A 19,609-nucleotide genomic window follows, 5' to 3' on the forward strand; every position below is an offset into this window, starting at 1 on the left:
ATGACTTACATTTGTATAGTACTTTGTGTTTTTGTAAAGTGCTTTCACAAACCATGTGATTAAGAGGATAACATTTCTCACCAATTTTACAGATAAGAAAATTGAGGCTCAGAGAGCTTAAGGGACATGACCGAGGTCATAGAACTAATTAGTAACTGAAATAGGATTCCATTCTGGCCTCCTGTCACCTGGTGAGATATTCCCCCCATCATGCTAAACTGCCCACTGCCCTATTCCCCCATTGCATCACTTGGTGCCCCATTCCCTCAACTATTGAGCTGAGAGGTCTGAGCTGCAAATCTCACCAACAGTGGATATAGAACCAATCTCAGGGAGTTGTTTACCATCTGGGGAAATAGACGAAATATCCCCTCTACTCTTTCTCCTTCAGCCCAAGGTGAAGAGGGAAGGCCAGCCACATCAAAGGTGTAGACTCAAAGGAGATGGAAGTTTAAGACAAAGAGGCAAAATCAAGATGCTCTGTGTGTATATGTGCACGTGTGTTCCTTACCTGTGGGAAGAACTGGAGGGAAGGTGTGAGCATGGATAATGAAGTTGAAGGAAGTTGCCCATCAAGTCATCCTGGGAATGGTCTGTGTCTCTGTGGTTGGGCCCATCAGTGGACAGAAATATCCTGAAGTCTCTTTGCCTTCTCTTCGTGTCTTTGCATTTTAAAAAATTATTATTGTGCCTGCTCTGTCACTCTATATTTTGGGATTTTAATAGTTATCATTCAGGAAGAATTCAGAAGAAACCTTGGATGATGCTTTCCTCTAAGGAATGAGATTGTGTTTTCAGGTCTCACTTCCTACTGCATACCCTCTTGTTCTATTAAATTTTTTGTTGTCCTATATGTGTGTTATTTTCATAACAAAATGAAGGGGAAATCATTATTAGTGGCAAGCACTGGTGTGTTTGTCTGTCTTCCTGAAGATCCTGCTTCTATCCTACTATAGGGCTTAGCAGACTGCAAAGTGCTGTCAAATGCAACTTCTCATTTAATCCATCTTTCATTCAACAAATATTTGATGTTTCCTATGTGCCAGGCACAGTTCTAGAAGTGGAGGATATAGCAGTGAACCAACCAGACAAAAATTGCTGCCTTCCTGGGGACTTACGTTCTACTAGGTATAGAAAGATATACATAAAAATAATAAATTGTATGGTACATGAGAAAAGATAAGGCAGGGAAGGATGATAAGCAGTACTGGGGACCGGAGGCTGCCCTATTGAAGAGGGTGGTCAAGGACGGTGACATGTGAACAAAGACTTGGAGGAGGTGAGGGAGCCATCCAGGGAGCCATCTGGGACCAAAAAAAGAAAAAAATGTTCTAGGGAACAGCAAATGCAAAGGCTCTCAGGTAAAAGCATGGCAGGCTTGAGGAACAGCCAGGAAGCCAGTGTGGCTGCAAGGAAGTCAGTGAGAGTAATGGAGCTGAGGTTAGAGAGGTAAGAGAGTGACCAGAGCATGTGGGCCCGGTGGGCCACTGTGGGATTTTGGTTACCCTAAATGAGAAGGGAGCCATTAGAGGATTTGAGTAGTGAAGGTCATGACCTAATTAATTTATTCACAAGGTCACTCTGTCTGAGGAGTGGAGACCAGACTGTGTAGTACTGAAGTGGGGAGCCTGTGAGGAGACTGTTAAGAGAGGTGTTGGCGGCTCGGACGAGCGAGCATGGCTGCCATGGAGATGGTGGGTGGGCGTCGGAATTTAAAAATCTTTTAGAAAGAAACAACAGGAGTTGCTGATGGATTGGATGTAGGGTTTGAGAAAAAGACTCAAGAATGATTCCGAGGTTCTGGGCCCGAGCAGCTGGGAAAATGGAGTTGCCTTTGACTGGCAAGGCGAAGACTGGGGAGCAGCAGGGAGAGAAGCGGGTTAGGTGGGGAGGACCATGAGACCCTCCGGGACAAGTTCGAGTTCAGAAGTCCAGGGGCAGTGGGTTCACATGGGTGTCCTCACCCATCCTCCCAACTCCTCCGCATTTCACAGGTGTAAGCACTCGGGCACCAGAGCCCCGCGCCGGCCGGCCCGCCTGGGTCACGTGGCCGCGGGCTGGCGCCCCCTGGCGCGAGAAGGTGAACGGTGGCAGTGGAGATGGCGACCGTGGCCGGCGCGCGGGAGCGCGGGGAGCCTGGGCCGCCGGGTGAACGAGGGCGCCGGGCCCTGTACTTCTGCGGGAGCATCCGCGGCGGACGTGAGGACCGGGCGCTGTACCGCCGGATCGTGTCGCGGCTGCGGCGCTTCGGCGCAGTGCTCACGGAGCACGTGGCGGCCGCCGAGCTGAGCGCGCGCGGTGAGACCGCGGGGGGCGCGGGGCTCCGGGCGCGGGCTGCCTGACCGGGAGGGGTCGAGTCCCCGTCCCTTCACCGAAACTGCCCTCAGCCTAGGAAAGGGGGCCAGGCCCCGTACCGCTGCGGCGTGAGCCTAGTCTCCGCGCTGTTATTATCCCGGTGTCTGGTTCCTTCTTGGAGAACTTTCTTCTGCTCGTTCCAGGGGCGTTTGTAGGGCAGGGTAGGATGGGCGTGGATGGGGCTGCTGTGGTTTCCACGTCACCTGCTGGCATCTTCTCCCCAAACTAAGACGAAGCTAACCCTCCTGCTTCCCGCTTTGCCACCAAGGTATCTGCGTTCTCTTAGACCCCACACCCACCACCGTCTGTCTCTTCCAGGCCTTTTGATCAGGCTCTTACCAATGTGTTCTGCTCTTGGCTGCTGGGTCTTTTTTTTTCTTCTCAGTTTTATTGAGGTATAATTGACATATAGCCCTGTAAAAGTTTAAGGTGTACTTCATAAGGACTTGACCTACATATATTGTGAAAGGATTACCGCAATAAGTTTAGTTAACATTCATCATCTCATATAGATACAAGAAAAAAGAAAGAAACTCACTCTTAGGATCAGCTTTCAAAGAACCAACCATACACCATGGTAACTGTAGTCATCATATTACATCCACAGCGCTTATTTCTCTTATAACCAGAAGTTTGTACCTTTTCACCTTCATCCAATTTCCCCACCCATTCCCCCATCCTCTACCTCTAGTAACCACAAATCTGATCTCTTTTCCTAGGAGTTTGGGTTTTTCTGTTTGTTTTTTAGATTCCATGTCTAAGTGAGGTCATACTGTCTTTTTCTGTCTGACTTATCTCACTTAGCATAATGCCCTCAAAGTCCCTCAAATGTTTTCCCAACTGGCAGGATTTTCCTTCCTTTTCATGGCTGTGTGATATGCCATTATATATATGTACCACAACTTCTTTATCCATTCATCCGCCCATGGACACTTAGGTTATTTCCATATCTCAGCTATTGTAAATCATGCTGCTGTGAACACAGGGATGTATATATCACTTCAACATAGTGTTTTCATTTCCTTTGGTTATATTATCAAAAGTGGGAGTGCTGGATCATACAGTAATTCTATTTTTAACTTTTTGAAGAACCTCCATACTGTTTTCCATAGTGGCTCCACCAATTTATATTCCTACCAACAGAGCACAATGGTTCCCCCTTCTCTACATCCTCACCACCATTTCTTATTTGTCTTTTTGATGATAGCCGTTCTAACAGACGTGAAGTGATCGCTTATGATGGTTTTGATTTGCATTTCCCTAATGTTTAGTAATGTTAAGCACCTTTTCATGTACCTATATACCTTCTTTAGTAAAACAGCTATTCAGGTCCTTTACCCATTTTTGATTGGATTATTTTTCTTGCTATTGAGTTGTATGAGTTTTTATATTTTTTGGATATTAACCCCTTATCAGATACATGGTTTGCAAATATATTTTCCTGTTGTAAGGTTGTCTTTTTGTCTAGATCATTTCTTTTGCTGTGCAGAAAGCAGCTTTTTAGTTTGATGTAGTCCCACTTGTTTTTTATTTTCCTGCTTTGTGCCAAAAAAACATTACCAAGACCCATGTCAAGATTTTTCCTCTGTGTTCTTTTGGGAGTTTTATGATTTCCGATCTTATATTTAAGTCTTTAATCCATTTCGAGTCCATTTTTTGAGTGGTGTAAAATAAAGATCTAGTTTCATTCTTTTATAAGTGAATATCTAGTTTTCCTGGCACCATTTATGGAAAAGACAGTTTTTGTCAAGTATTCTTGACTCCCTTGTCAAATATTAGTTGACTGTATATGCATGGGTTTATTTCTGGGCTCTTGATTCTATACCACTGGTCTATGTCTGTTTTTATGCCAGTACCATACTGTTTTGATTATTGTAGCTTTATAGCACGGCTTGAAATCAGGAATTATGGTGTCTCCCTACTTATTCTTTCTCAGCATTGCTTTGGCTATTTGGGATCTTTTGTGGTTTCACATAAATTTTAGAATTGTTTTTCCTACTTCTATAAGAAATGCCATTGGAATCTTGATAGGGATTACACTGAATCTGTAGATGGCTTTGGGTAGTATGGACATTTTAATAACATTAATCCTTCCAGTCCATGAACACAGGATACCTTTGCATTTATTTGTGCCTTCTTCAATTTCTTTCATCAGTGTCTTGCAGTTTTCGGTGTCGAGATCTTTCATCTCTTTGATTAAATTTATTCTTCAGTATTTTATTGCTTTCGATGCTATTGTAAATGGGATTGCTCTCTTTTTCAGATAATTGTTTACGCTGAGTCTAAAACATGGTTTTGATCAGTTGATCTGGAATCTCGCTGACTCTTCTAGTTTATTTGAAAATTATGCCTAGAACTCTTAGACTCTCAGAAAAATTTAAGTGTTTCCCCTTGCCCTACCCAGGAGCAGAGCCAGGATTTGTAAGACTTAATACAATTCTGGGAGACCTCTTTTAAAAAGACAAAATCACGAGATTGCTAGGGCGTTGGAAAGGGCCTGTGCATGTAAGGGACCCTGAAGCTTAAGATTCGTTGGTTTCACAGTATGTCTACCCCTGCCTGGTGGTTCTCGAACTTTATTTTAGTGTGCTGTAATATAATCTGAGGGAGCTTGTTTAAAATACATATTCTCATACAGTAGTCTGAGATGAAGCCTTGGAATCTTTTTAACAAGTTCTCCAGTGATATGGGGACTGTAAGGCTGTGAGCCTTACAGCCCTAATGAATAACGTTTAATCAAGCTGGAACACTGAGATCCTTGCCCTCTGACCCCGCTATGCCTCTCCTACTTTCATTCCCACTACCTTCAACTCATGCAGTGGTTCTCAAATTTTGGTGGGTATGAGAATCAGCTGGAGAGTGCTCATGAATCGGCTGGGCTCAGACACCTGGGTCTTTGTAGTTTTATCACGTTCTCAGGTGATTCTGGTACCCACCAAAGCTTGAGAGTCACTCTATTAGGCATTATTCTAGTCTTTCTCCATCCAGTCCTTGTATGGGCCGGTCCTTGCTCTTGTGTGCCTTTTCCCCAACCTGGGACGTTCTTCCTCCTTCTCTCCAACTCTAATCACTATGACCCACAGTGAGTTAATCCTTCCCTCAAGTTCATCTGTATCACTCATCTGGTCCTAATCACACATGCCAGCTTGCATAGGATTGAATTTTTCTTATGGCTACTCCATTTCCTCACTCCTTTTCATGGACTCTCAGTGTTGGGCAGGCCCTTGGACATCATCTAGTATATCTCCGAGCTCCCTCCCTGAACAGGGTGGATATGGGGGTGGCGCAGGCAGAGGAGAGATACTAAGTATTGAGGACCAGGATGAGAATATGTATTTTAAACCTTGACCAGTTTTCCTTCAACTACAGGGGAAGAGGCTGCTAGGGGTGACAGGCTCATCCATGATCAGGACTTGGCCTGGCTGCAGCAAGCAGATGGTGAGTGGCCCTTCCTCCTTCCTAGGAACTCCTCTGGGGTGTTAGATCCCCTGAACGTGCCTGGCCTCCCCACCTAGGAGTCCCTAGAGCCCCCTCCTCACCACACCCACTCCATCATCTTTCCCTTACAAGCCAGTATTGAGCCTCAGTCTCATCTTTCTTCCTAGTGGTTGTGGCTGAAGTGACCCAGCCATCCTTGGGTGTAGGCTATGAGCTGGGCCGGGCCGTGGCCCTCAATAAGCGAATCTTGTGCCTGTTCCGCCCGCAGTCTGGCCGAGGTGAGAACGTCAAGCCTTGGATGGCAACTCCTTCCCTCCCCAGCTTTCTGAGGACTCAGCCCAAAGCCTTTTTCTTGGGGGTCTCTAATGAGTACAGTAGCTACCCACAACAAGGGCAGGGGAAGGGAGCAAAGAAGGAGGAGGGTGGAAGGGAGACATCTTCACCTTATTCCACCTTCCTAGTGCTTTCAGCCATGATCCGGGGAGCAGCAGATGGCTCGCGGTTCCAGGTGTGGGACTACGAAGAGGGAGAGGTGGAGGCCATGCTGGATCGATACTTTGAGGCTGATCCTCCTGAGCAGGTGGCTTCCTCCCCTGCCCCAACCACTTGACTTAAAACCCACTTTATTAAATAATTCTGATCCCAGACTCTGCTCTAGTACCATTCCTGCCTCTTAGCCCCAATACCAAATTAAAAAGTATGTTTATAATCCTAACTTTGTATGTGTGCTGTGGCAGGACAAGTCCTCTGTAATATCCTCTTCCCACCCCACTTCACTTCGAGTTGTAATGAGACCCTTTAAAAACCTGTAGTTCCCCAAAAGGAGGACGATTCCTAATGCCCTCAAGCTCCTGCCAGGAACATTCAACAGTGTTAAGGGAAGGCCAGTTGTGGGGGATGGCCTATCTCCCCTGATGCTGGGGCTGGGGCTGCGCCTGGCCCTGTACCATGTGGACCTTCACTTCCCTTTATCAGCTTAGGTCAAATGAGCTGCCTTTGGGCTCTAATGACAGAAGAGTCTGGAGGTCTAAAGGAAGCAATAAAGAATGAGGGGTCTGGGTGTGGGAAGTAAGGTGGCCTCCGGGAAGGACATCCAGCCTGATTCAAAGAAGCACATGGGAAAAGCTTATTCAGCAAATGAAGGGTGCTGCAGACGCAGCAGACTGCCACCCCCACCATGACAGCACATGACAGGCGAACCCCAGCCCCTCAGCCCCGCAGCTCTGGGGCGGCTCCAGGGGCTCCCTGGACCCTGCCCCTCAGTCATAGGCCTCCTCCTCCTCCTCCTCGTCACCAAAGAAGAAAGTCTCTCGGTCCAGGTTCTCTGACTCTTCGTCATAGGAGAAGCTGTCGTTGTCCAGCTCTTCATCAAACTCATCCTGCTGCCACTCGGGCACATCATCCTCATTGTCCTCTTCCTCCTCATCCACCTCCAGCCCTGAGGAGCCCTGAGGCCTTGGGGGAGAGCGTGCCACTCAGCCCCAGAGGAAGCCTGGCGTGTCCCACCCCCTCCATGGCTGGGCCTGCCTGACTTACTGACTGCCGGGCACGTTGGACCCTTTTGCCTCCCGGGCCTCTAACGATGGACTCTGGAGACCAACCCGGAAGTCCTGGCAAAGAGACAGGAGGATGTGTGGAGTAGGAGAGTTGAGGCCTCTAGGTCTCTGTGCCCAGCATTCCTTCAACCAGTGTTGTCTGAGGGCCTACTAGGTGCCATGCCCCTGGCGGGAATGCTCCCACCTGCTCTCCCTCCCTCACCACAGCACCTCACAAACCACCGCCTTGTGTAATTTAACTCAGAAGTGGTCTCCAGAGACAGGACGCAATAGTGAGGCATACCAGCCATGTGCTTCAGGAGTTTACAGTGTACATTCATGTCTTTTCTGCCCAAGTTACCAGTCTGTAAGCTCCCTAAAGGCAGGACGCAGTTTAGACTCAACATCAGTGTATTAGAACTGGAAAGAACCTCAGTGGATCCTAACTCCCTGGCCCCTACTCCTGGGATTCTAAAAAATTCGCCAGGTGATTCTGATGAGCAAGCATCTGACTAAATACCCCTGATCAAAACCTGGGCTAACTCCTTTATTTTGTAGGCAATGCCACGTGGTTATGTGGCCAGCTCCAGCAGCATCCAGGAAGACGCTGGGACACATACCCAGGTCTCTGAGCATCCATTCATTCACAATGCCTTTCCTTCTGGATGCCCCCAGGGCAAGGGCTGTGATGGGCACAGGAGGTTCAGGGTTGGGGCGGCATACCTGAGTGGAATGCTGCAGGATAGCGAGCAGCCTTTCCTGGATCCGCCGGAGCAGCTCCAGGCCCGTGTTGAGGCAGTCCGCCCGCAAGAGGCGCAGGGAGGAGGCCAGGTCTCTGCACCGCAGTAGGGTCTCCTCTGCAGAGGGGGCAGGGCATGGGGACTCCCTCTCTTTTTTCATCCCTTCTATTCCTTCCTTCAACGAACACCTCCTGAACATCTACCAAGTTCCACCAACATCTACCAGGCCCAGGTCTAGACACTCGTTCTTATGGGTTTACACTCTAGTGGTAGGGACAGATCATAATCAAAGTGTCAGATTAAGATCTGTGCCCTCAGGCATTTACAGCATGTACTGTATAACTTTGTAACAGAATTTTAAAAAGCTAATGGCCAACGGTGATGAGGCTATGAATTAGAAAGAGGAAGAGGACAAGAGTGCAGGTGGAGAGCTGGGGTGGGGGTGCTGTTTTGCGTTACCTGTTGAGGCGGATGTTTTGTGGGGTGGGGGGGCAGGCCTCACCTAGGAGGATCTGCAGGGCATTGGTGTGCAGCTCCAGGTTCTCAGTCTGCTGCTCTACCACATCCATGTGCTCTGTGTCCTGGTTGTAGAAGCTGTACACGCAAGCATAGGCCAGCACCTAGGGGGGCCCAAGTCAGGCTTCTCCCCTCTGAGGCATGGCACCTGACCTACCACCTGATTCCTCCTCATTCCCCCATCCCGGCAGGTTAGAGGAAAGCGTCCAGCCCACCAGACCCCCTTGGCACATCCTCTCCTCCCACTCCCCGACCCACCACAACCTTTCGAGCCTGCTCAAGTCCCCGGCAGGCGTCACTGAGGAAGGTGAAGGATTTGGGTGGGGGCACCTCATGGATGGCACATACACGGTTCCGCAAGTTCACAGCAAACTCCTGTGCAGAGGAAGGTGGATCGGTGCCAGCACAAGCAGCCCTGTCTCATGCAGTCAGAACAGCACCCCTCCAATTGGGACCTTTGGCCCCTCCCCGGCCATCTGCCCCAGCCCTCTGACCTCACCAACACAACTCTTGCCTCCCCGCTCACCCGGGCTTGGTGATGGAAAGTACACCTCTCATTATAGTCTTGAAACCGCTTCTCTTGACGAGCTGCCTTGCTTACCTGTAAGGACATGATGAGAGGGCTACTGTGTTTTGCTGGGACAGAATGGGGCTCACCAGACTAGCTGTCATTCATTCATAGAGGCTTTTTGACACTTTATGCAGATTTTTTCATTTAATCCTCAGAACTCTGTGAGGTAGGACATATTATTACCCACTTTTAAAGATGAGGATGCTAAAGTATGGACAAGTAAACTGACCCAAAGCCACACACTGAGCAGTGGAGCCAGGCTCTGACTCAAGAGTCCTTGCTCTTCTCTGCTCTGTCCTGCTGTCCTGAGAATGACCAACCCACCTAACTGTGAGAAGTCCCACTTTGGGGCTGAAGGTCTCTATGCACAGACCTCCCAGGACAGGCCTCCAGGTACCTATAGGCCTAGGTAGTTTCTGTCTTCTCTCCACTGAGCCTTTGTCCCCCAAACTGTTCGGCTGCTCTGGACACAGAGCCCTCTTTGCCCAGGGCCTGTCTCATCCTAGTTGCCTTTGGGCCTCTACCCTCCTCCCAGTGCCTGGCCCCTTACCATGGCAGAGCAGTTGTAATAGTCTTTGTGATTTGGCTTCCAGGACTTGAGGCAGCGCCAGCAGAATCCATGGTTGCATTTGGCACAGGTCATGCTATGGAGGAAGCCAGCTGGTCAAAGAGCTCCTGCCTCTGGCCAGGGCCACACCAGGAATGCCCAAAGCCTGGACATGCCACTAAAGATGCTCCTAGCCCCTCCATGTCCTTAGTCTCCTAACCTTACCCATCCCTACTGAATGCACCCTTGCTTCTGAATTCCCCCATACAGTGTAGACTTAGAAGTGGGGGAAGGAGCTATAAGATCCTGGAATCGCTCGAAGGGTGCCAGGAGAGGGTGGATGAGTAACTGCCCTTGTTGCTCAGCTTTCTGGTAAGCCCCATTCCCCCTTTATTATTATCAGGCCTCCTACCCTCTCCCGTGCCTGCTGACTCCCCCAGCACCCACAGTACCCCCTTCTTACTGCAGACATCCCTCATTCTTCTCGATGGGAGCCTGACAGCTGGGACAGCGCTTAGAGATGAGCTTGGCCAGGTGCTTGCTCTGGGCCTCCACACTCATGCCATCATAGTAGCCGCCATCATCGACCCACTGAGACATATGGCCACAGCTGGCAGGGTAGTGTGCCTAGAATAGGAGGAGGTGGTGAGTACACAGCCCAGCCTTTACTGAGGGCAGCCCTGCTGGTATGTGTGGGAGAGAGGGAGGGAGGGAAGGAGATCCATTTGGAGGACTACAGGAACTCTGCTGGCAGAGGATGAGGATAAGGCAGAATCTGTGCGTGTGTGGCAGGGTGGGGTGCTGAGTAGGGAGGGGTATGGAGCCTGGCTTAGTATCAGGGCTGGGGTGGGCACCCACCTCAGGGAAGCTACAGTTGAAACAGGATGCCCAGCCACACTTGGAGCAGGTGGTCCCACAGCCCAGGCCCTGGCGACATAAGATGCGATCGCAGCCCTGGGGGTTGGTGCACCAGGTCAGGTTGGAGCAGCTTTCCACGTAGCCACGCAGGAGGGCCTTCTCGTACTATGGGGACGCAGGTTCCACCAGGTGAGGGCCTGGATCTCCAGGATGCCACACCTCCAGGACCCCCAGCACCCCGCATGTCAGCCCATTCCCTGGAGCCATCCCCTCTTGCTATGCACTGGAGCCTCTTTCAGGGGAGGGGATACCTTAGAGATGACCTCTGGCGAGGAGACGATGGCACGAATGAAGGCTCCAGTGGGCTGCGCAGGGCAGTCGGCAATGGGGCAGGTGCAATTCAGCACAAGGTTCTGTTCGATTCGCGTTGTCAGATATTCATTCCAGCAAGACTGGGAGTGAAAAGGAGGGGCTGCTAAGGGACAGTGTGAGGGCAGCACAAGATGGTGTCCTGGTCACTAATCTAGCAGTTTCCCCGACGACGCAGAAGGCCAGAGACAAGCCTGCTTCTAGATCAATTTCAAAAGTGACACTAATCTTCCTGGCTTCCAAGGATTTTCCCAGCATTGGCCCAAATTACAGTTTTCTTTGAGGATGTGTGGGCCAGGATAGCAGCCTCATTATAATTATTATTGGGATGGATTGGGAGGGAATGAGTAAAGAGAAATGAAGAAGAAGAAAGAAGGGAGAAGGAGGAGGAAGAGGAGGAGGAGGAGGCAGAGGAGGAGGCAGAGGAGGAGAGGAAGAGATGTAAGAAAGAACTGGAGAGAACAAGAAGGTCAGAGATAGAAGGTCTGAGAGGTGGGTCCTCTTCTCCTCACCGAGTGACTGGCCTTGGAAACTGCAAACACAGCTGTGGCCTCTCCTCCTTGTTCCATTTGCTCACTTCAATGCCCTTCTTGAGGCTCTCACCCCTACAGACTCGACCGCTTCTCTACAGAACCGGACTTGCCCACTGCATCTCCCAAATCCCGATCAACAGCACCACCGGTCTCCCAGCCCCGGTGTCGGAACCTTCACATCTCTTGAATCTTGAATCCTTGTCTTGCACCCTTGTCGCGGCCCCACCCTAAACCAGGCCATTATCCTGTCCACCCCTAAACTGCTGCAGGAGCCAGTCCCGATAAATGGTCTTTCTACCCCCATCAAATCTACATGGTTTATGCATGATCAGCATCCCAAGCCTCTTAAAATACTCCATTAACAACCCCTTCCCTCACACTGCCAATGGCCAGCCGAGCTTTCCAAAATGGTGCATTTAACCCCCAGGAGAGCACATGTATCACTGTTATTAAAGCTCCAGGATAAATGGAAAGCACTTTACTGGAAGTACTAAACTAAACAAAACAAACTTCTTTTTATGGTGAAACAAATCCAAATAAATTGGGAAGTCGGATGTAAAATTCCTGTATTTCTGAAATAAAACAGAGGAAATTTCTCCAAATTCAGACCGCACACTTGCAGGCACACAGGTACAACAGGATCCCTCACAGCCACAGAGGACAAAGAATCAGTTGACTGTCTCATTTTGGAGCTGCTCCACTCCCAGAAGGAGGCCCTCTGCTTTAGGCTTGCTCTTGGTTCATGCTGTTTCTGCTGCCCAGCCCAACTGGAATTTGGTCTCCAGCCTGTGCGCCCCCCTCTGGCCCTCTGCCAATCCTGCCTGCCACTCAGACTCACCCTGGGAAGCTGCCTCCAGCTGCTCCAGACCCCAAGATTTCCCTGCTGCGAGTTCTCCTGCATGTCATTTATACCACTCAGCTGTGACTTATTCATAGGCTTCTCCCTGTCTGGGGCCTGTTCAATTGGCCTGTTTTTCTTAGTGGCAGTTTCAGGCTCCCTGCCTCCATCTCTCTACAGGGTGGGGGTGCCCCAAGCTCAGTGCCTGGGCCTACTTCTCTCTCCCTGAGGGATACCAGCCTGGCCTCTCCACTTAATTCTGAACTCAAAAACCCACTGTCCACATGCCATTCTCACAAAGGTGTCCAACAAGGAGCTCAAACTTCATGGTCACAAAAGACTGAGTTTACTCTCAAAAACCTGCTCTTCACCCTTAGCCCCAGCCCAAGCCCCAATATTTCCCCCAATTCAGTAAAAGATGACACATCCCATCCACCCATATGCTCAGGTAAAAAAAAAACAAAACAGGAATCAGCCTCGATTCCCTAGTCCTAAGACCCCACTTCTAATTCCCCCAAGCCCTGTCCGCTCCACCTCCAAATGCAGCCCAACCCGTCCACTCCTCTCTTCCCCGCTGTCCCTAGGCCAAACGACCACCTTCTCTTGCCGCTTTGTACAACAGCCTCCGAACTGGTATCCCTGCTTCCACTCTTGTTCCGTCCAAGCCTTTTCTCCACATAAAGTGATCCTTTCAAAAATGTAAATCAGATCATATCACTCCTCTGCTTAAAACCCACCATGGCTTCCCCCAAAGTAAAACCCACTGTCTGCCAGTCCCAACCCAATCGGGCCCCTGTCCACCGCCCAGATCTCCTCTCCTACCGCTGTCCCGCTGCTTCACTGTTTGTCCTTGCTCTTTCCTCTGTCCACCACATTCTTTTCCCAGACATCCACCTCCGCAGAGCGGCCTTCCCCAACCTCCCCAGTTGAAAGTCTCTGAAAAACTCCTCAGCCCACTCCTAACCCGTCACTTCCTACATGACCCTACAATATTCTTTTTCTTGCACTTATCGTAAGTGTGGAGGGAGGGCCCTGGAGTGAGACTGCCAAAATCCAATCCTGACCTTGGCAACTTCCTACTCCCAGTGCCTTTATCTGTAGTCTATAAAATGGGGATAGTAAAAATACCTACCTCATAGAAGTAGAATGGGAATTAAGATAACACATGTGAAACAGCATAATGGCCCAGAGTGAGTTCCCAAAACAATTAGCTGCTTAGTTATGATGAGCACTTGGGTCATTGCTTACTTAGACCTTCCCACGCCCTCATTCAGCACCTAGTGCTGTCTATACACACAGAAAGTCTATGAAAAATTAGTTGAATGAAAAAAATGGAAGTGTCAAGGAAATAAATAAGAATCTGTAAAAAACAAACAAAAAAAAGGGAGCATAGGCACCTACGGGAGAAGAGTAACTTGAAGCTGAGCAAAAGAGAAGGAGAAAAAGTGCTGGTACACATGCATGCAATGCACATATCCGAGATCACCCACCACTGGGAGACGCTGTTGGGAGAGGCAGCTAGAATTCATTGCAACAAGGGTGCTCATCCTGTTAAGCTGATGTATGGGGGCTTGGTATCAGTTTTAAGAGCTGTGAGGCAGGGAATCAGATAGTCAACATTCTGGTTCCCTGTGCCTCAGCCCCCTCCTCCCTGACTTTGAAGACTAAGTACTTACTCCCCGACCTCCAGCTTCCTATATTTCTGCTTTGCAAGTCCTGCCTTCCCATAATTCTCTTCTACTTTTGTGCTATTCTCTGGTTTACAAAATCTCTTTTTATTTTTGTATTAAATGTGAGTATATATAAAAGAAATGATGATTTCTGAGATAAAGAGACTTGAACGGTGAAATGGAAACCATAAACTATAGTCATCACCAATTTAATAATACTTCTCATTTACAAAGCACCTTAATTTATGTATATACTGTGTGTGCATGCACATGTATGTATCAGTAGTTCTCAAACTTGGCTGAACAATGGAATCACTTGAGGAACTTTTAAAGCTTCAAATGACTGGGTTTCACTTCCAGAGATTCTGATTTAATTGGCCTGGGGTAAGTATGAGCAATGGGATCTTTAAAAGCTCCCAGTAATTATAATATGCAGCAAAGTTTGAGAACCACAGAGGTATATCGCTGGATCCTAACCACCACCCTTCAGAATGTCAAAGCACATGACAAAAGTTTAAGAGGAACCAAGAGACTTGTCCAACATTACTCAGGTTAGGAAATGGCAGCACAGGGGCTGGAACCAATAGTTTCCAAGGAATATGTTCAAGTGGAAAGTCAGGACATGAGAGAAGCTGGCGGGCCTCACCTTGCAGCAGTAGTGCATGCAGCAGAGAGAGGGCAAGTCGTCGTTGGGCTCCAGGGGGCTGACACAGACAGGACAGTGGTCAGGGCATGTGGGGGCAGCCTGAGCCTGGGGCACACACAGTCCAGCCGCCAGCAGCAGTGGCTCGGGGTTATCACTGTAGCTCTGCAGCAGCTGTTCGGCGCCCCAGTGGGAATGAGCCAAAAGGTGCTGAGCCACATCTGGCTCTAAGTTCAGCGTCTCCTGCACCCGCCGCACCGTCTGCTCCATCAACCCTTCCACTTCTTGGGGGCTCATGGTACGGCCTGCAGGCAGCTGAAGAGATGCCAGGGCGGACAAAGCTTCTGGGCTTGGGGAGAAAGAAGAGTCAGTTGTCAGTCTCCCCATCCTGCTTATCCAACATACTAACTGAACCCCACCTTGGCCCCAGCTCCCCACTTGCATACTCCTCTGTCTGCTTGCTTAACCAGCCTGAGGATAACCACCCAAGCCAACTGTCAGAGCAGGGCCCTCCACAGAAGCATCTGTAGGTGTGGGGGTAGAGCTGTTTGACACAATGACTGGGGGCACTACAGAAATCTAATGGACGAGTTAGGATATTAACTGACCTACGGTAGATGGGACAGTTCCATTGTAGGTCCCATCCAAAAAGCTACCAGCACATCTGGTGAGAAAGAGTAGTTCACAGCCTTACTACTCAAAGTGTGGTCTGTGGACCAGCAGCACAGGTATCACAGGGAGCTGTACTGAATCAAGATCTGCATTTTAAAAAGATCCCCAGGTAATGTTATATATGTGAAAGTTGGAGAAAGATGACTCTAGATAACTCATTTTATACCCAATGCAAATAGTAGGCATCAAAGCAGTGCTGGAACAACTTCTGGTGAACCGGATCTGATGTAAAAAGCTTTACCGGTGTCAGCTAATTAGGGGATCCCTATAGCAAATTCCTCTGTAGAACAGTCTTCCCAAAAACTAAAGTTTGTATATTTCACTGAGCAGAGTGCATAGTTAGCACTCAACACATATAGCATAATATTTCATATTTGCTTAGAATGAGAGAGATATATAAAGGAGCTCACATGTCTGGGTCCCTTGCCTACGGGCTGGCTCTAGGAGGATGGGGACAGCAAAGCCCTTGATTAGAAAGGAAAAGAAGGGGGTGATGGCACCAGGAAGGTGAATGAGGATGATCAAAATGGGGAAAATAACAGGGAGAGGGAAAATGGGGTTAGATAAAGAAAGAAATGAAGTGTTTCTCCACAAGAGAGCCTGGGTTTGGCACTATGACCCCTTCCAAGTTACTGTGGTGCCATCTGCCATGGGGACCCCATCCCTCTCTCTTGGCCTGGAGCCCTTGCAGCAGGAAGATGAGGCTGGGGGTGGCTACCTAGGCTTGGAGGTCTTGGTGGTCTGGCTGCCACAGAAAGGGACCTCTGCCTGACCCCGGCAGGGCCCCATGGGCTCTGGGGTAGCATACATCAGGATCTGGGGCCGGTCATCACGCCGTTCCACATAGCCCTGGCCCAGGAGGTGCAGGATGCAAGAGAGGACATCTGTACTGGTACAGGCCACACCCCCGGCAACAGCGCGGCCCAGGCTTCCAGGGGGGTTTGGACCCTTCTTCCAGGCCTCTAGCACCTGAACAGGAGGAAAGAAAACAGGCAGGCCACTTTTACCTAGAGGAGCCAATCTGCCTGGGTTCAATGACCAGCTCTGCCACCTAACAGCTGTGTGACTATGGATAAGTTACTAACTCTCTCATGCCTCATTTTTCTTATCTGTCAAATGGGGATGATGATGATATTAATGATAACAATAATACCACCACCTATCTCACAGAATTGTGTGGATTAAATGACTTAATAATGCAAACTTAGATTTAGTGCCTGACACATGGTAAACATTCATGTCTTGTCTCTGTCTTCAGTCTACCTGCCCTGTCAGGAATAGAAAACCCAGACAGAAACATAACCCTTTGAGTTCTCATACTAAGAGAATTTACCTTCCCTTAGGGTGACCCCTGGCTCCAATCCCCAACCCTAAACATAACTCCTGCCCTCTCCCAACTTCATGGTCTCCTCTCAGCCTACCAGACAAACCAGTTGATCAATGTGGAGGCCCTTTTCCCCATGGGCTTTGAGAATACGGACAAGAAGACAGCTCAAGAGGTTCCTCTTCTGTTCCAGGGTTCGGCCCTCATCCTTCTCTACATTCAAGTACCTCTGGGGAGGTATCAGCCACAGGGCCTCCCTACAGGGCCGGAGCCCAGGTTCACGAAGCCGTAGCATACCTGGAATGCACTCCCAGTCAATACTCAAGAAGGAGAAGGAACAGATGAGTGGAGGTAAAGGAGACCCCAATCTCATTCCCTATTATACCACCCCCCACCCTGAGAGCCCCACCCCCTGTGAGCATGGTCTCAGGTCAGCCCCCATTGACCTACCCCCATGTGGAAAGTCCTGACCCTCATGCAGGGTCAAAGGGCCATTCTCAGAGGTGAGAGGCAGAAGAGCCTGGAGCAGTAGCTCTGGGGTGAGGTCAGAATTCTTCAGCAAGGTTTCTACTGACACCTCCTGGTAAGGAGAAACGCGGCCATCAGAAGGAGATAGTCAAGGGAAAAGAAAAGAGGGAAGAAAGAATGGAAGGACAAACGGAGTTAGGGGAACAGTGGCAGACGGGGGAAACAGAAAACAGACAAAAGGCTGAGGAGCTGAGGCACCTCTGTCTGATTGAAAGTCAACAGCAGCCACATCTGCACGGTAGACACATGCAGGGTCTGGTCCCCAAACTGCAGCTCAGCCTGGCCTAGCCATGTCCACTGCAGTCGCCGATGTGGTCCCATGTCCAGGATTGGATGGTTCTGACCTGGGAAAATGTCGAGGAGAAGGACAGAGACAAGAGTAGGGGAAATAGGGAGTTAGGTGTTGAGGTGAGGGTATGCCATTAAGTTAAGGTTTGCTCCTGCTAGTCTCTGTGGGGAGAAGGACCCTAGAATTTACAGACATAGAGATGCCTTGACAAGCTCCCAGAGCTCAGCTTCCTCTGTGCTGCCTCCCTGGCAACCTACAGGTATCTAGGAGCCCACCCTGTGACTAGCCCTGTGCCAGGCAGGCTTCATGGAAAAAATACCAGAGAGACCTGGGTTTTGCCTTTAAGGAGCTGACAGTTTTAAAGACCCACTAGGCTGAGTCTCTTCCTCCTCCTATGTCACAGCTTGGGCAAGGTGAGCCTGCGATGTTTGCTCATACTAGAAAACAACGATGCTGTCAAAGAGAGGAAGCATTGGAGTATCAAAAGAAGCCAACATGACAAATGCTCTCTGGCCAAAGATGGGACAATTTGAACATCAAATAAATGAATGAATGAATGAATGAATGAATAAATAACACCTGCAATGAATTAAAACACATGAAATATTTTAAAAATCCATGAGTTCATAATGGCATATTTATTTTAAAAACCTCATTGGTCATCTTTGGAGGACGCTAGAAAACTAACACATTATTTTGAAAACTGGTCAAAATAAAGGGGAAGAGGAAAGAATCAAGCCTTTCCTGTAGAAACTGTACTTCAGGGTAACTATAAGACGAAGTTTCTCTTTATAGAAAAAGTACTCCAGCTAATACATGAAGGAACGACAAAACTAGAACATCGCTAGTTCGTAACCCCTAATGAAATGATAGACCTAAGCAATAATAAATGACTGCCTAGTGAAAAGCTGATAGGAGACTTTATATAATGTGTACATCACACTGACAACCCTGAAATCCATTGATCCATCTGAACATCATAAAGAGAGACAGCTAGACGTAAGTAACAAGCCTCCTCATTGAAGTACACAATACCACCCAGGAAGTGTTCTTGCCCAAGAAATCAAATCTGAATCTGAATAAGCTTCTCCAGCTAAATATCAGTTTTCAAGAAATAAAGATGACAGAGGAACATGCTAGCAAACACAATGTGGATACGATCAGCAAAATCTAGCCTGTCAACAACTTTATTTGGCAAAGAATCCAGTTTCCTCCAAAAACAATTGCAAAGGGGGAAAAAGGGAGGCAGAAATCTATAGATTAAGGGAGATGAAAGATGTAACTCAATCAAATGCAATGTGTGGCATTTGTTTGGATCCTCAATAAACAAAAAAACTAATTTTAAAAACGAGATAATTAGGGAAATATGAATGACTGTATATTTGATGATATTAGGAACTGTTAACTTCTAAAGGTTTGATAACTGTTGTGTCCTTGCTTTTAAAAACAGAGTCCTTATCTTTTAAATTTGAGGGCTGGGGAAAATGAGTAGGGATATATATATAAAACAAGACTGGCCATGAATCGGTATATGTTGGTACAATGGAGTTTATCCGTTCCATCTACTTTTGCCTATGTCTGAAATTTATCACAGTAAAAACATTTTTTAAATGAGGGTAAAAATAAACCATTCTCGAACAAAAACTAATAAAGTTTTCCACTAATACATCAATACTCCCTCAATGGAGAAATTTCTAGAGGATGAACTTCAAGGAAAAAAATTGAATTCAAAAAGAAGGATCAAGATACACAAGGAATGGTGACTAAAGCAGTTAAAACTTTAACTGATAAAACAACAATAGCAATGACCAAAAATATATAACTCTAAAATACAGAACAACAGTAACAAGCAAGATGGGAGTTAGAGCTATAATTAAGATTTTCTATGGTCTTTTTATTGTTCAGGAAGATGGGAAGTGATGTTATTAACAAGTCAAACATACAGATTAAAAATATAAAGGTAATCAACTATAGAAATAGAATGCATAACTTCCAAAACTGAGAGACAAAAAGAGAATAAAAAAAAAAATCAATCCAAAAGAAGAAAAAAAGCACAAAAACCCAAGGTATAATCATATCTATAAAGGTATTCAATTTATTCTTCTTCTTTTAACTGTACATATATTTTATATGTTCTTTTGTGTATGTGAACTAGAATTTTAAAATATACGAAGGGTAAATAC

General features: G+C 47.9%; 2 protein-coding genes across 8 annotated transcripts in view; one reads left to right on the plus strand and one right to left on the minus strand.

Annotated features, from left to right (window-relative positions):
• The first annotated feature begins 2,062 nt into the window (after positions 1-2,062).
• Positions 2,063-6,508, plus strand: DNPH1 (2'-deoxynucleoside 5'-phosphate N-hydrolase 1). The gene is made up of 4 exons (XM_039854508.1): positions 2,063-2,298; positions 5,725-5,793; positions 5,961-6,071; positions 6,255-6,508. Exons 1-4 carry the CDS (start codon positions 2,100-2,102, stop codon positions 6,401-6,403), a joined length of 528 nt encoding a protein of 175 aa, XP_039710442.1. The 5' UTR covers positions 2,063-2,099; the 3' UTR covers positions 6,404-6,508.
• Positions 6,509-6,895: 387 nt separating this feature from the next.
• The window catches only part of CUL9 (cullin 9), a 35,136-nt gene continuing 22,422 nt past the window's right edge, over positions 6,896-19,609 (minus strand). The window contains exons 27-41 of one of the 7 annotated variants that reach the window (XM_039854485.1): positions 17,336-17,481; positions 17,060-17,189; positions 16,707-16,906; positions 16,004-16,254; positions 14,617-14,962; positions 10,872-11,012; positions 10,561-10,656; positions 10,166-10,329; positions 9,706-9,799; positions 9,111-9,185; positions 8,849-8,959; positions 8,571-8,688; positions 8,052-8,185; positions 7,330-7,403; positions 6,896-7,248 (exon numbers count right to left, since the gene is read on the minus strand). In XM_039854485.1, the coding sequence (XP_039710419.1) occupies positions 7,053-7,248; positions 7,330-7,403; positions 8,052-8,185; positions 8,571-8,688; positions 8,849-8,959; positions 9,111-9,185; positions 9,706-9,799; positions 10,166-10,329; positions 10,561-10,656; positions 10,872-11,012; positions 14,617-14,962; positions 16,004-16,254; positions 16,707-16,906; positions 17,060-17,189; positions 17,336-17,481 (2,276 nt within the window). In that variant the 3' untranslated portion in view covers positions 6,896-7,052. Of the gene's footprint in view, positions 7,249-7,329; positions 7,404-8,051; positions 8,332-8,527; positions 8,689-8,848; positions 8,960-9,110; positions 9,186-9,705; positions 9,800-10,165; positions 10,330-10,560; positions 10,726-10,871; positions 11,013-11,501; positions 12,989-14,616; positions 14,963-16,003; positions 16,255-16,706; positions 16,907-17,059; positions 17,190-17,335; positions 17,482-19,609 lie in introns of those variants that run through there. The other 6 variants (XM_039854484.1, XM_039854487.1, XM_039854486.1 and 3 more) reach the window with 6 other exon arrangements.

The sequence above is a fragment of the Pteropus medius genome, unplaced genomic scaffold (assembly GCF_902729225.1).
Source record: "Pteropus medius unplaced genomic scaffold, Ma_sr-lr_union100, whole genome shotgun sequence".
Classification (NCBI taxonomy): domain Eukaryota; kingdom Metazoa; phylum Chordata; class Mammalia; order Chiroptera; family Pteropodidae; genus Pteropus; species Pteropus medius.

Bases quoted from the DNA above. Each gene is read 5' to 3' on its own strand.
- DNPH1 (XM_039854508.1), top strand. From the start codon at position 2,100: ATGGCGACCGTGGCCGGCGCGCGGGAGCGCGGGGAGCCTGGGCCGCCG. The intron at 2,299-5,724 runs GTGAGACCGCGG...CTTCAACTACAG, and splicing joins CGCCGAGCTGAGCGCGCGCG to GGGAAGAGGCTGCTAGGGGT. The intron at 5,794-5,960 runs GTGAGTGGCCCT...CTTTCTTCCTAG, and splicing joins CTGGCTGCAGCAAGCAGATG to TGGTTGTGGCTGAAGTGACC.